The 16,067-nt window shown below is 42.0% G+C and overlaps 1 protein-coding gene across 2 annotated transcripts in view; it reads left to right on the top strand.

Annotated features, from left to right (window-relative positions):
* The window catches only part of LOC143851705 (calcium-transporting ATPase 5, plasma membrane-type-like), a 51,170-nt gene that overhangs the window by 12,448 nt on the left and 22,655 nt on the right, over positions 1 to 16,067 (top strand). For both annotated transcript variants that reach the window (XM_077361189.1, XM_077361190.1), the window contains exons 9-23: positions 8,048 to 8,118; positions 8,221 to 8,304; positions 8,438 to 8,515; positions 8,593 to 8,664; positions 9,655 to 9,738; positions 9,832 to 9,914; positions 10,023 to 10,131; positions 10,213 to 10,268; positions 10,371 to 10,413; positions 10,497 to 10,580; positions 10,825 to 10,962; positions 12,253 to 12,318; positions 12,405 to 12,503; positions 14,225 to 14,335; positions 15,174 to 15,344. In XM_077361189.1, the coding sequence (XP_077217304.1) occupies positions 8,048 to 8,118; positions 8,221 to 8,304; positions 8,438 to 8,515; positions 8,593 to 8,664; positions 9,655 to 9,738; positions 9,832 to 9,914; positions 10,023 to 10,131; positions 10,213 to 10,268; positions 10,371 to 10,413; positions 10,497 to 10,580; positions 10,825 to 10,962; positions 12,253 to 12,318; positions 12,405 to 12,503; positions 14,225 to 14,335; positions 15,174 to 15,344 (1,349 nt within the window). The remainder of the gene's footprint in view (positions 1 to 8,047; positions 8,119 to 8,220; positions 8,305 to 8,437; positions 8,516 to 8,592; positions 8,665 to 9,654; positions 9,739 to 9,831; positions 9,915 to 10,022; positions 10,132 to 10,212; positions 10,269 to 10,370; positions 10,414 to 10,496; positions 10,581 to 10,824; positions 10,963 to 12,252; positions 12,319 to 12,404; positions 12,504 to 14,224; positions 14,336 to 15,173; positions 15,345 to 16,067) is intronic.

The following is a 16,067-nucleotide window of genomic DNA, read 5'->3' as shown; positions in this document are numbered from 1 at the left end:
AAATTTTGGACGAACAAAATTTCATCCGAAATTTCGTAAAAACCACTCACTTTTCAGGAGTCGTGTGCAACAAGGTTTATTCTTCCTTTTACTTTTAAGGAGAGGCTGTGAATATCAAAACTTGGGAGTGTTATTTCAATTAAAGAAGACTTATCTTCTATCTACAATCGTAAATGGTTCATCTTCCTCATTGCGACAACGAAGGAAGGATGGGGCTTTGATCCGGAAAACAAGCGGCCAAATACTTATGTTCGACTGGCCGATCGCTTACCACCACGAATTTTCTCGGAAGTCCATCGCCACCAAAACTTGACCAGATTTACACTAAGACCTCTGTCTATTTTGTGCGAAATTCCGGATTGAGGTTGCATGCGCAACCAAGAAGCAGATCCTATCCAGCGGCTAAGGGCAATTGGTGGCACAACGGGCAGGGTTTAGATGGATCTTGTATAATCCATGCCTGGCTGTGGAAAATTGCAAACTATTATTGAAGAGAAGGATCTAGGGTTTCAGGGAATCACCCCTCTGTAACAAAACCTGGCCTCATAAATGGACAAATACATAGAAATACAGATTTTGTCCAACCGAAATAAAGTGTTCTCATGAAAAGGTACTGGTGATGAAAAAATCTGGGCCGAAATTTCGGACGAAATTTTGTATCGTTTCGGGTATTGGTGATTTCGATTTCGGGGCTGACCGAAATCCAAAATTTCGAATTTCGGCTTAGTGAGGATGTCAGCTAGCTGGCCTGGTCCACAGATCGAGGGAAGGAAACATGAATCTTGCCTTCGTGTATTCTCTAGCGAATGAAATGACAATCAACCTCTACGTGCTTGGTTCTCTCATGGAATACATGATTGGTAGCTACATGGATTGCAACCTTATTGTCACAATAAAGCTGAGCTGGAGAAGATGGAGGGAAACCAATATTTGATATGAGAGACCGCAACCAAATAAGCTCTCCACTCGTATGAGATATGGCTCTGTACTCTGCTTCAGCACTAGACTTGGAAACGATGTCCTGTTTCTTGCTCCTCCAAAACACTAAATTGCCACCAACAAAGGTATGGTATCTAGTAGTGGATCTCCGATCTATTGGAGATCTTGCCCAATCACAAAATCCTTCCAACTTGATATGCCCATGCTTCTTGAATAGGAGGCCTTTCCCTAGCGCTCCTTTTAAGTAGCGAAGAATTTGAAGCATGGCTGTCCAGTGTGAAGTACGTGGTGAGCTCATATGCTGGCTGATGACGCCAGCAAGAAATGATATGTCTGGGCGAGTGACTATAAGATATATGAGTTTACCAACCAACCTCCTGTATCTGCTAAGGTCATCTAATAAATCTCCTTCTTCTAGAAGAAATTTCACACTTGGGTCCATTGGAACAGAAGCAGGTTTCACCCCAAGACAGCCCGTCTCTTCAAGAAGATCCAACATATATTTCCTTTGTGAGAGAAATGCCTCTAGTGGAATAGGCAACCTCGATGCCAAGAAAGTACCTAAGACGGCCAAGATCTTTAGTGGAAAACTGTTTCTGCAAGGTCTTCAATTTATGTATCCCCACTGAAGCACTACCTGTAATGATAATGTCATCAACATACACTATCAATAGAACACAACCAGTAGCAGACTGATGACTGAAGACAGAGTGATCAACGGCACATTGCTTCATGCCAAAGCGCATGTGAGCATCACTAAAATTTTCAAACCAAGCTCTAGGGGACTGCTTCAGACCATATATAGTTCGTCTCAACCTACATATTGAGGAGGGCATCTCCCCTGAGCAACATACCCAGGAGGTTGCTCCATATAAACCTCCTCAGTAAGCTCACCATGAAGGAATGCATTCTTGACATCTAGCTAGTGCAGGGGCCACCCTTGGTTCACGGCAAGAGCGATGAGAACTCGAACAGAGGGAATCTTGGCCACAATGGAGAATGTCTCTGTATAATCAACGCAAGAGGTTTGAGTATAACCTTTAGCAACCAGGCGCGCCTTAAGACGCTCAAGAGACCCGTCAGGTAAGTGTTTAACAGCATAGACCTATCTGCAACCTACGGGCCGAGTTCCAGGAGGAAGGGGAACCAAATCCCATGTCTGATTGGCCTGAAGGGCCTCCATCTCAAGATCCATAGCCGCACGCCAACCAAGATGATCAAGAGCCTCTGGTAATGATTGCGACAAAGAGACAGAAGACAAAGAAGACACAAAACTTCGAATCATAGGATTAAGAGAATCATAAGAAACAATAGATGAAATAGGATGAGTGGTATTATGAGAGTGAGTACGAGAAGCAATGGGAGAATCTGTAGGAACACTGGGAAGGGGAAGGGTAGGTACCTGAGAGGCAGATGTCGTGATCTCCGGCTGGGAAGGCGATGGCGCAAGTGGAGAGTGAGAGGCGGCAGATTTGAGCTAGCGCTGATATGTCTTCTTAGTAGCGGGAGGAGGAGCCTCAAGAACTTGTACTGAAGAAGGGGGCTCATAGACAAGAACCACCTCAGGCACCGGTACAGGAGGAGGTGAATAGGGAGAGACTACATAATTTGGAAGCACGTGAAGAGGAAGAGGAATGTCCGGCTCACGAATAGTGGGAGGACTCTCCTGAGGTGTGATGAAGTAAGAGCCGAACTCAAAAAAGGTAACATCGGCAGAGACAAAGGACCTACGCAGGCGAGGATTGTAACACCTATAGCCCTTCTGAGTCCTAGAATAACTGAGAAAGATACATCGTTCGGACCGATAATCCAATTTATCTAAGCTAGGGCTAAGATTGTGGACAAAGCACGCACAACCAAAGACTCGAGGAGTGAGAGGAAACGGGTCATGCTGGGGGTGTAACACAACAAATGGGGAAGTGCTATTAAGAACTGAGGAAGGAAGCCGATTTGCAAGGAAGCATGCAGTAAGGATGACATCACCCCAATAGATCTTAGGAACTCGCATTTGAATGAGAAGGGTGTGAGCTCCATCCAGAAAAGACCACATCTTCCGCTCGGCCACACCGTTTTGTTGGGAGGTGTGAGCACATGAAGATTGGTAGAGAATGCCACGTGTAGACAGGAAATCATGAAAGCCATTCGAAGTGGAAAAGTACTCGCGAGCGTTATCAGTACGCAAACATTTGATGGTGCACGCAAATTGATTCGTAACCTCAACATGAAAAGTGCGAAAAGCAGAGAAAACCTCCAAGCGATCTTTAAGTAAATAGAGCCAAGTCATACGAGAAAATCATCCATAAAGACAATAAAATATATATTACCAAAAAGAGAGGTAGTCCCCGCGGGACACCATACATTTGAGTGCACTAAATCAAAAGGGTGTGAGACCCCGACTAACAGGCCTAGGAGGGAATGACACACAATGGTGTTTGCCAAGTTCACATGCCTCGCACTGAAAAGGCTGAAATGGGTTAGTAACAACAGATGTTCGCCGTAGACCCTCGAGACAAGGATGACCAAGGCGGCATTGCCACTGATAGGCGTCGATGGAGCTGTGCAAAATGGTACTGGAAGGCCCACAATCCAGACGATAAAGTCCATCCACTTCACGGCCTTAGCCAATCATCTTCCCAGTCGAGAGATCCTGAAGCAAGTAATAAGAGGGATAGAATGAGACAGAGTAGTGAAGGTGTTTAGTAAGCTGACTAACAAAAAGTAAACTAAATGGGGACTTGGGAACACATAGGATGGATGAAAAAGTAAGGCTAGGGTGGGGAGAGGCGCTCCCAATACCAGAGATGGGAGTAGTAATCCCATCAACAAGAGTAATAGATTGAGAGGAAATGGGGCGAAATGAACTAAGGGATGAAGAGGTACCTGTCATATGGTTCGAGGCTCCAGAATCAATGTTCCAGGAGCGAGAGCTAGTGAGTAGAGAGGCAGGAGAGTTACCTAGCTGGGTAAAACCGGCACTCGGAGGGCGACTGGTCAACCTGAGGCGCTGGAACTCATCATAGTTGGCGCGAGAGAGATATAAACCATCAGCAGGGGTGACAGAGCTGAGGGGTGACAGAGCTGTGCTGAGAAGAAGACGCCGAGGGATCAGAGATGTCAGGAGTAGAGAGATGTGCTGCTCGGCCAAAACGGGGCTTAGGAGGTGGACGAAGCTCGGTATGCAGAACATAATAGGTGTCAAGATGATAGCCCTCCCGTCGGCAATGAGAACAATAGGGGCGGAGATGACCACATGTACCACGGCCTCCACCAGAATCGCGGCCAGCAGTACGACTGCCACGGTCGAAGTCACACCCACAACCATGTCCAAAGGTGCCACCACCGCGGGTAGCACGATCACCATCACTATAGGCTACTGTCGCTTATCCATCAACGTGGGCAGCTAGCAAAGAATCACCAACAATGCACTGCTGAGCCTGTAAGTAGACCTCTTAGGTAGGGCATAGATCCAGACCCAAAGATCTGCTGTTGGAGATGCAGAAAATCAGGGCCCAACGTCTCAAGGAAGTGAACTACACGGAGTTGTTCCGGCTGCTGTGCGGCAGTAGCCAAGTCAGTTGTGAGTGACATGAGGACATCCAATTGCTGATAATGAGAGACAAATTGGCTGTAGTACGTAGAAAGAGGAGTGTCACCTTGTCGAAGATGCATCAACTGGGAATAGGTAGCACAAATGCGAGCAAGGTTCCCCACTCCAGAATAGAGAACTGTGGTATGATCCCAAATCCGCTTGGTAGTGGGAAGGTGCATCATGGTACCGGCAATTTGAGTAGTCATGCTCTGCCACAAGAGGGTGCGAATAAGAGCATCGTCCTGCTCCCACTTCTCATTAGTGGGATCAGTGGAAGATGAAGGATCACGACGAATGAGATAGGCCCTCCCTTGAGCAATGAGGTAGGTCTCCACAGCTACCTTCTAATTCAAGTAATTGGACCCGTCTAGTGTCATGGTAGTCATCGGTGGGAATGAACCATCCACCGATGAAGAATGGCTAGATGAAGAAGAAGCCGTAGGTGGTGGAGGGACAGGGGCCGCACAAGCTTTTGCCCAAGAGAGGGATCCTCAATGATGGGAGAATCCATGGGGAGGGAGGGAGAGAATAATAAGCTCAACCACTACAAAGGCAAAATACGAAAGAAAGAATGGCCGCTAGAGGGGTCGACAAAGGAGACCGCGGCTCCAATGAAAACCGAGATAATAAGGTGGCATGATAAGGCCTCTAAGACATAAAGATAGAAAACGAGGGACTGAGTAGTCGAAGCCGCGGAAGAAAGAAGATAGAGCACGCATACGATTTAGGTCATACTAGGAGTAGACGGAACGAGGAGGATGGCTTTAAGGGGTCAAAAGAGAAGAGAAATGTGAGGGTCTAATAATCCAAACCCAAAAAAGAAGAAGAAGAAGAAGAAATTGGGAGTGCAGCCGAGGTGCCAACGGAAGAGGGATGTGCCGGGGGGCGGGGTAGCAGAGAGAGGCGGTGGGGTTTTGGGAGGGTTGAGGGGCGGTGGGAGAATGCTCAAGGAGGTCTCGAAGGGGTGAGGAGAGATGGGGAAATTCGGGGGGGGGGGGGGTATCGGTAGGGGATTTGGGAGGTCGGGGGGTCACGGGAGGGGATTTTGGAGGGGCAAAGGAGGGTGGGGTGTGCTCGGGAGGGGATTCAGGAGGTCGGGGGGTCACGAGAGGGGATTTTGGAGGGCCAAAGGAGGGTGGGGTGTGCTCGGGAGGGGATCCGGAGGGTGTGGTGTTGTTGGGCCCGCGGGGCGGGGCGGGGGCGAAGGGCGGGCGAGGGGGGGGGGGGTTAGCAGGGAGGGGGCATTTGTTCTTTGGAAAGGATTCCAGAGGGGCGAGGGGAGGCGGGGAGTTCACGGGAGAGAGAGAGGGGGGGGGGTGTACGGGAAAGGGGGTGCCGAGGGTGGGTGGCGGGTTTGAGAACAGTGAGGGGTGTTGCCGAAGGTGGTGAAGAAGAAGAAGATGCAATTGGTGTTCTCTATGGTGGTGGTCCCTAGGGCTCTGATTCTATGTTGAGAAGAATAGAGTAGAGGAACAGGTGTGTGAGTTAGAATGTGCTCCCCCTCACTTATGTATTCATATAAAGGAGAGAACATACAAAAAAGACCACTATGCCCTTAGGCTACACACACACACACATCTAACATACACAATTGACGTAATGGCCTCAGAAATGGCACAACACGCACACTAGAACCTCAGTATTCGCAAAAAGGCATAAAGTCCATAGAAATGGCTTAGCAGCCAAAAATCAAGATTTACCCGAGTCTAGAAAAGAGGCTCTGCAACAATCCACAAAAAGGCTCCATAGCAGCCACAGAAAGGCTTCATTAACAGCCTTCATAAAGTCTACACAGTAGTCCAATTGTCCCAAGCAACCCAAATAAAGCAGCTCCCACGAACAAATATTACAACAGCCTTTACCTGCATCAGCAGTTCACTCAATGTGATAAGTGATCACAGTAATTGAAAGAGGGGACAAAGGTCTCAGGAAGACGCAACAGTCCACAAGCAAGAATGAGCAACAGTCAACACTTCATAAAACTACATTAGTCCACACTTGAAGAAAGCATAGCAATATACTCTAGGTCACATTTGTCCAACTAGATCCCACGGATTGTTTGTGCACAAAGAAAAGAGATGAAACCCAATAGAATCCAAGAGTCGATTGGTAGCTCTTGATACCAATTTACGATGCAACTTTTAACAAAAATAATATCCAAGAGTCAATTGGTAGCTCTTGATTATAGATATCAGCAAGATACTTCAAGTCCATAATCAATTAATACATTAAATTACTACAAAAATTTTCAGAAGCTAACCTTCAAGTGATAACCAATCCGAATGAATGAAAATTTGCAGCAGAAAATAGATATAATCTAGATTGATTATAACTGTGGATCAAACCCCACAAAAACCTTGTAGAAATTGCTGCAAAAATCTTAGCAATCTTGGAGCTTCCTTTTCCAAGAAAATCCCATGAACAAGAAATAGTCAGCAGAACACTAACTCATTTCTTATTCCAAAAGATGCAGAAACTGTTCACTTTCGGAAAAAAAAAAGTTACTTAAAGTCCCCCCTACAAAACCATGGGACTGGAGTGGGTCCTCTTTAATTCTGATTCACTCAAGTGACTTAAATGAAACTTAAGTAAAATATTTATTATATTCATGTGACTTAAAACCATCTAATACACTCATGTGGAACCATATTATTAAATAAAAAGTCACTTTGGTACTAAGGATGGCCCCATCTATGCCAAAACCTGTCTCACAAACACTAGCTTTTCCTTTCTTCTTTGGCTTATGTTGTTAGTTCAATTCTGGGTTACAAACAATCTCCATCTTGGCTCTTCATGCACAGGTTTTAACAACCTTTGGGTTCTCTATCCTACATATAAGGGTGTCAATTTTGGCTCGGGCTCGGAAGCTCGCTCGAGCTCGGCTCGGAAAAAGCTCGGCTCGAATCCTTAACGAGCCGAGCCGAGCTGAGCCGGCTGGCCAGGCTCGTTAAGCTTAACGAGCCGAGCCTGAGCTAGGCCAGGCTTGGCTCGTTAAGAATTTAATATATTTAAATATATATATTATATATTAATATATACACTAAAAGGGTTGTCCAGGGAGTGAAAGGGGGAGGCAAAATATGTCACTTCTTTTTTGGAACCCCATTTGTTACTTGGACCACCCCCCGTAGTGTAAAAAGAGTAGTCAAATTACACTAGATAGGGCTGTCCAGGGAAGATGAGGGGTGTGAACTTAATATAACCCGAGCTCGATAAGGCTCGCGAGATTGGCCGAGCCTGAGCGAGCCGAGCCGAGCCGAGCCGAGCTTTTGAGCTTAACGAGCCAAGCCAAGCTCGGCTTGGCTTGTTTACACCCGTACCTACATAGATGCTGATCCACTTAATCCTCAACCTCAGAACGGGGTTTTACTATATCAATTTATCAATCTTAAACCCTGTCTTATGATTTTCTTCATGATATGTTTTGATACATCTCAAAAGAATAATGGATACTGTAGGCTGTTTTGAACATGGTTGGATTTTATATACTAATTATAGTTGTTGTAATTTTTCCCATAGCAATTAGTGATTACAAACAGTCGCTTCAGTTCGAAAGCTTAAGTGAGGAGAAACGGAATATTCGAATGGAGGTGTGTGCGATAACAACATGAGGATTGTTTTCTTGGTTTTTTCTTTTTGATATGTTTGCTAATCTGATCTGTCTAAATACATGTGATGTATTCTATGTGCAGGTTATTAGAGGTGGAAGAAGAATTGATATTTCAATACACGACATTGTTGTTGGTGATGTTGTACCTCTCAAAATTGGTGATCAAGTACATGAACATTAAATAGTTTGGATTGGTTCTATTTTATTTTTATTTTTTTTGGATTGGCTTGGATTGGTTCTATTAAACAGTTGCATTTTTGTATTAAGATTTTTCTGGCTGTGTGGAAACTCTTGTCTAGGTCCCTGCCGATGGTATTTTAATTGATGGACATTCACTTGCGATTGATGAATCTAGTATGACTGGGGAGAGCAAGATTGTAAGCTCTTATTACTTTCTTTTCTATGATTTCATAAATAATGTGTGTAATGATTTATAATACAATGTCTATTGCAGGTCCACAAGGATCAGAAGGCCCCATTTCTGATGTCTGGATGCAAGGTGGCTGATGGCTATGGGACTATGTTGGTAAGTATTATTACAATATTTTGTTCATGGGAAATGCTCACGAACTTTGATACTTTGTCATTATGTATCCCTTATGACATTGCTGACTGATGGCTGATTGCATGGTGTATAATTTCCTTTCCTTCAATGAAGAGGGCATGTTGTTACCTACCAAGAAACAGAGGGCATTTTATTAGCGATTTTAGTATTTTGTTTGGAAAGGGGATTTTGCTCTCTGTGCATTTTCTTTAGGGTAATGATACCAACACACCCATGTTTTAATAATTGCACTAACTCTTCTTGCACTAACTCATCAATTCATTTCATATGTGAGGGTTTCTCATCCGTTTCTTTGCTGGTAGATCGCCCCAGCCTGAAAATTTTCCCTGTTACATTAGTCCTCAATTGAGACCAAATCTGTGGTGACCAATTTCAGTAAATCCATCTTAATAGTGAAATGTTTCGTTGAAGCTAGTAAAGTAAATTGTATTTAAAATAATGATTCAAAACATAGTGTTTTGGAGTGATTTCTGCTCAGTCATTTAAAGATATTTGTTTTAGACCAGCAGACCTGTATTGCTCTTATTTTCAATTTTTTTCTGTTCTTTGTATTATGTCTAGTCTGACTTTGAGAAGGTAGCCTCAATCTTTCTTGTTTAAATAAATACTCACAAATGGATAAAGAAAAAAAGGTAGATGTCCTCCCTGCCTATTCTGCTCACTTTGATGATAACTGGAGTCATTTTATTTTTAAAGATGACTTATTTTCTCTTATTCACTGGGAGTAATCAGTAATGACCCTGATAGATAGGGTGTGCACCTTCAGTAGACATCCTGACGTCCTATCGGCCGATTTTGCTAATTTTGATAATAATTGGACTCGCTTTATTATGATGGCTGCTATTTTTCTCATAGTTATCTAGGAATATATCTTTTGTATTTTTATATCTTCGATGATTTTAATGGTGATATATTAGCTCGTCTTCTGCAACTGATAAAAACTATATGCAGGTAACTGGTGTTGGAATAAATACCGAGTGGGGATTGTTGATGGTCAGTATTTCAGAGGATAACGGTGAAGAAACTCCCTTGCAGGTTTGTTTTTTTAGCACATTGTATTTTCTGTTCGAACTATTGTTATTAGTTCCTGTCTTGCTTTATAGGCTATCTATGGATGTGTCAACATAGGTACGCTTGAATGGTGTTGCAACTTTCATTGGCATAGTTGGGCTCGTTATAGCTCTCTTCGTTCTTGTCGTCCTTTTGGTCAGGTAATCAAAGAGCTAACTAGTTGTAAATTTTCAAAAAAAGAGCTAACTGGTTGTATTACTATCAGAATTGCTATTCAAGGTACCATATTTTTTATCAATTTTTCTCAGATACTTCACCGGGCATGCAAAAGACATCGATGGAAATGTTCAATATATACCAGGGAAGACGAGTCTTAGTTCCACCATAAATGGGGTTATTAAGATTGTGACTATTGCGGTCTGTAGTCTGTCCTTGGATACTTTTGTATGTGAATATCATTGTGAAAAGATGCTGAATAACCATGTATTTGTGATTTAGGTGACAATTGTGGTTGTTGCGGTGCCTGAAGGGCTTCCTTTGGCAGTGACCTTGACGTATGTGTACTATTTTTTTATTTCTATTGAATTAATTGTGTGATGTGCTCTCTGAAACTTTCTTGTTTCAGTAATTATTATTTTCTTTGATTCTAAATACAGCCTTGCATACTCTATGCGGAAGATGATGGTGGACAAGGCCCTGGCACGTATTTTTTATTTTTAAATTTACAACCAACCATGCATAAGCCTACATTTTTAATGAGTTTAGCAATGGTTGAGGTACAGGTTCGAAGGCTTTCAGCTTGTGAAACTATGGGATCTGCGACTACCATATGCAGTGACAAGACTGGAACGCTGACCTTGAATCAGGTGAGTCGTAAGTAGTTTCAAGGTTATATTTTTCTTCTTCTTTTGCCTCCTCCTCTAAGTTCAGAACTGTGGCTTGGTCTCTAAGAGTTCGCATATTTTGGTCTCAAACTCGCTGGAACTTTTTATAACTATTGTTCTGTTTGGAGTTAGTTTCTAATTTTTCTTCTGCATTTCTTTTGTGGGTTGCATTAGAGGTCCATACAATATCCATTTTAACAGTTAAGGTTTTACTCTGTGGTTGCAGATGACTGTTGTCAACGCATATGTTTGTGGAAAATTGATAAATCCATCCGATAACTCTCAACTCATACCTTCTAAGGCACATGAACTATTGATTGAAGGCATTGCACAGAATACCACTGGCACTGTTTTTACGCCGGAGGTAAATCTGCTTTATGTTTGATTGAGATTTATTTTTTGGTTTCCTATTTTCATATGATCAGGATAAAACACTAATTACTGCAGATCAGTTTGTCATTGGTATAAATGTTGTGCTGACTTATGTCAGTCTTTTGACATGAGTCTGGTCTAGGTTTCACTGGCTTAAGATGAAATGGAATCTTAAAGGAGACTTCAAGTTGAATGCACTCCCAACTGGATTCTTTCTTTTTAAATTCAATGTTGAAGAAGACTGTACACAATTCCTTGAATCCTCTACGTCCTATGGTGGAAGAACCCTCGTACTTCAATAATGGACCCCAGATTGTGCCCTTGAAGACTGAAACTCACTTTAATATCCATTTGGATCAGATTCCCTGCCCTCCATCTGAAGTTTTGGACTACAAAAGGCCTGGGAAAATTGGCTAGTACCATTGAGTGCCTTCTGTACATGGATTCCCAAACTGCTTAGGCATCTCGACTCAGCTATGCGAGTGTGTGTGTGGAAGTCTCTGCTGAAGACCCTCTCCCAGATCTGATCCATATCAAAACTCCCTCTGGAAACCAAGTCCAAGCATTTGAATACGATTGGAAACCTCGAGCTTGCAACTTCTGTAAGGACTTTAGCCAACCACCTGAAAAGTGTGCCCAATCTCCAGCAACCCAAATTAATCCAAACAAAAGGACTAAACAGGAATGGATTCAAAAGAAGAACTCTTCTGCCACAGCTCCAGAAGAAACAATGCAAGGTCCAGAAGAAAAAAATGCAAGGCCCAGAGGACAGCCAACTAGCCAAGGCCGAGGCCACGCTAAAGAAACCAGCAGGGTTCGGACCAGCAAGTCCTCTACCAGCCAAAAAATGAAGCCCAGCTTGGAAACAACTTCAGTATTCTCGAATCCCTTGACCTGGACGAGGGCATTGAGATCTTAAATCAGCCCCAAGAATGCAATTCCTATGATATACCCGAAGAGGAAGCAATGGAGAGTGAGGACGACATTTGCACCCTTTTTTGTTTGGATTTTCCTTGGAAGTAACAAATGGGAGTGGAAATGCAATCATTTTTAGGAAAAGACAAGCAAAATTGGGTGAAAATTGTGGGAAATAGGGATTGGGCCTGCAGCTCAATGATTGAGGCTTTGTATCTCAACCTTGAGGTCACAGGTTTGATCCCAGCTTACCTACCAAAAAAAATTGTGGGAAATGGGCTGAAAGATCATTTCCTATCTATCTAAATATGTATGTGTGTGTATATGTGTATTATATCTGGTTTATTTAGTCGTTTAATTTTTACAGGGTCCTGGAGCTGCTGAGTTTTCGGGCTCACCAACTGAGAAGGCTATCCTTTCTTGGGGGGTCAAGGTACATCCGCATATCCATTCTTGTTGTAGTTTTCCTCCATCTTTTCCTGTCTAGTGCTGATTTGGTTTTTGGCATCCCTTTGATAGCTAGGGATGAATTTTGATGATGCAAGGTCAAGGTCTGTAGTTCTCAATGTATTCCCTTTCAACTCGGAGAAAAAGCGTGGTGGTGTTGCATTACGATTGGTACTGATTTCAGTACTTCTTACAATTTGTTCATTCTTTCTTCTTGTTGAAAATTTTCCTTTTTTTTCCTCTCTAATCTGTGTATGATGTTCCTGACAAAATGTTTTGTGCATACAGAGTGTGGTATACTGCTAATTTAGTTAAGTAATATGTGTTTTACTTTTATCTAATAAGTTCTACCAATGAAATGTTTCACTTTTTGCCATTTTATTTTCCTACTTTCTAGATGTGCTTGGTTGTTTGATGCATTTTCTATGGGTGCACCACTATGTCTCCTGTTCCCAAACACATGAACTGCTGGAACTTGTAACCCAATGTCAAGCTTACCACTATGGTTACCGAAATTTCGGATTTCGTCCTGGACGGAAATTTAAAACCGAAACCGAAATTATAAGATTTACACCGGAATTGATGCTTCATTGGTCCTTTGTGCCGTGGAAGAAGAAAGGCAAAGTATTGTGGAATTTGTGTCTTGTAGCAACTTGGTGGGTGATATGGAAAGAGAGGAACTCTCGTGTCTTTGAAGGGGTTGCAAAATCTCCTTATTGGCTATATATGAAAATTATAGCGCTCACTATTTCATGGTCGAAAAGTTTACCTGCTTTCCGTTTTGTATCGGCTTTTGACTTATGGGAGGGTTGGAGAGTTACTTGCTTTAGTAGGGAGATCTGGCCTCGATCCGTTCAGAGATGGGAGGCTCCGCCAAGTGACATGTTCAAAATTAACTTTGATGGGTCGAGCTTTGGGAACCCGGCCGTGTTGGGGGAGTGTGTCGGGACGATCGTGGTGAAGTTGTATGGGCTTACTCCGGCCCTCTTTGAGTTTGTGATGCCTCAGAGGGCGAAGTGTTGGCGGCTTATCATGGTATAAAAAGGCTTGCTAGAGATTGTATGGATAGCACTATTGTGGAGGGAGATTCCTGGAATGTGATTAGATGGTTGAAGGGGTTGGTGGTGCCTCCATGGAGATTTTCTTCTATTTTTGATGAAATAGATGATTTAATTGCGGGCTCATCTATTGTTTTCAATCATGTTCGGAGGTCCGCAAATGGGGAGGCGGACTCTTTGGCTAGGAGTGGGGTTAGGAGGTTGGAGTTAGAGTGGTTTGACTTCCTCCTTAAGAATTGTTATGTTTTTGTTTTTTGTTGTATTGTTCTCTTGTATTTTTGGTTGGGGTCCATCTCGGCCCTCTTCTTTTCTTAATGAAATCATCCTGCCATCTCAATAAAAAATTTACACCGAAGTTTCGTTTTCAGCTGAGGAGGAAACCGAAACTGAAATTTCAAACCTTGTTCACCACTATGTCTCCTGTCCCCAAACACACAAACTGTTGGAACTTGTTAGCAAATGTCAAGCTTAGTGGTGTTACCGCAATGTTCAATTATCACAAGCATACTTCCTTTCGCCATGTATATCAAACCAGTATTTGAGGCCTATTCCTGTATGAGTTTCATTTGTAGCTTCTATTTGCAAATGTATGCACCTATCTGTGCATTGTACATATATTTTGTAACCACTGTGAGTGCTCTCTATGATTTTAGCAATCGAACAATTTATTTGCTTTTAGTCCAATGTTTTACGGGTCCTGTCCATCTAGTCACATTTGACTTGAGCTTGCGGATATTCTTTTTACATTGTTGCTTCTCTAATCCTCTTTCAAAGCTTTCTCAAGTTGGTTGGATTTCCGCCACTATTCTATGACAGCTATCCTTATAATTGCAGGGTGACTCTGAAGTTCACATACATTGGAAAGGAGCGGCTGAACTAGTCCTTGACTCATGCACAAGCTGGCTCAACCCAGATGGTGTAGTGCAACCGATGGATTCAGAAAAGGTCAAAATCCTTGTGTTGCACGGATTCAGATTTGCGTGTCGGAATCCGACACGGATCCAAGGTGTCGGATTCAGCAAACCCAAAAAACTTGGATTTGCGGATTCGGCAATTTTTATTAAATTAATTTAAAAATAAATATTAAAAATTTAATGTTTATATATATATATATATATATATATATATATCATGGAAAAATTAAGCACTCTACGTGTTGAAAAGAATATGAAAGTTAAGTAACTACTTAAAAAAGGATTAAAGTTAACTACCTAAAAAAATAGTTAAAGAACTCAAACCACATAATTTATAGCAGTGTTGGATATCTTTCCAAGCAACACATTTATTCTGTAACTAGAAGTTCAAAAATAAGTAGCACCTGAAGGAATGAATAATATACACATCGTCGCATTCAATACACTAAAAGAATGGTTTATGTAAACATCCCAAAATATATACAGGTAGATCTTAGGTAAAAAAAATTGTAACACCATTATTGAATTGGAAAAGAATGAAAGTTAAGTAACTGCTTGGGAAAAAAAAAACAGTAAAAGAATTCAATAAAAATTTAACGCCATTTCTAATAAAATTTTACACATGAAACCGAGATTCGTATTAAAAAGGTGGATTTAGCATGTCAAGTTCGTCGCAAAAGGGTCAAGTCGTGCAGGACATGCTAAGAGACGAATCAATATGTTTACAAAACGAATCTGTGTCGACATGCGATTCGGCATATATGCCCCTAGAATCCATGCAACATAGCAAAATCCTTTTATTCTTTTTTGCTGCATTTCATGTGAGAGCAACTCTCATCTGTTTTTTTGAATTATTTATACCATTGCAGTTAATTGAATTTAAGAAGAATATTGAAGATATGGCAGCAGTTAGCTTGCGCTGTGTTTCCTTCGCATACAGATTATATGAAATGGAGTCTGTTCCAGAGGATGAAGAGGAACTAGCAGAGTGGACATTACCGGAAAATGAGCTAGTTTTTCTAGCAATTGTGGGTATAAAGGTATAAAATGACATTCATATTGTTATGATGTTTTGGATGGTTATTGCAGTTCCATTATATGTATGTATATTGTGTGTGCATATATATATATGTATATATGTATGTATGTATATATATATATATGTGTGTGTGTGTGTGTGTGTGTGTGTGTGTGTGTGTGTAGACTTACTGTTTCTTCCCCACTCCCTTTTTCTTTGACAATCGATTCACCAATCTTGAGACATTTTCCAATGAAAGTGACCATGTTTTTTGTCCACTTCTTTAATCCAAGTGGCTGTTGACTTTGTCTTCAATCCATCCCTCCCAGTCCTTATAGCCTTGATTATTTCTTTTCATCCTTCTTTGAATAGTTCCCTCTCTTCCTCTTACTATATTGAGGAGATTAATCTTTGAAGCTGATTCTTCTTTTTTATTTTGAATGTTTCTGAATGACTTTTCAATTGAATGCCTTTACTACCTGCAACATTGAAATCATTCAACCACTGCTACTTTCTTTTTGAACCTTCCAACCGCACAGTTTCAAATTCCACCGCTCCACTATCTCGAGAAGAATGCACAATGGTTGGATGTTGCCTTTGGCAATGTTTTTTTCTAAAACCCCTAAGAAGTGCTTATGCCAATCCTTATATACACTATATCTATCCAATCTACAAAGAACTACGGTCAGTTGTTTGTTTGAACACACGAATCCTGCACCCCCTAATGGGAGATCCACTAGTACGT

This window comes from Tasmannia lanceolata, unplaced genomic scaffold (genome assembly GCF_043159265.1).
Source record: "Tasmannia lanceolata isolate RefF3 unplaced genomic scaffold, GAP_Taslan_0.1 ptg000018l, whole genome shotgun sequence".
In the NCBI taxonomy this organism is placed as follows: domain Eukaryota; kingdom Viridiplantae; phylum Streptophyta; class Magnoliopsida; order Canellales; family Winteraceae; genus Tasmannia; species Tasmannia lanceolata.
Note: the sequence above shows the minus strand (reverse complement) of the source record. Positions and strands in the feature narration are given on the sequence as shown.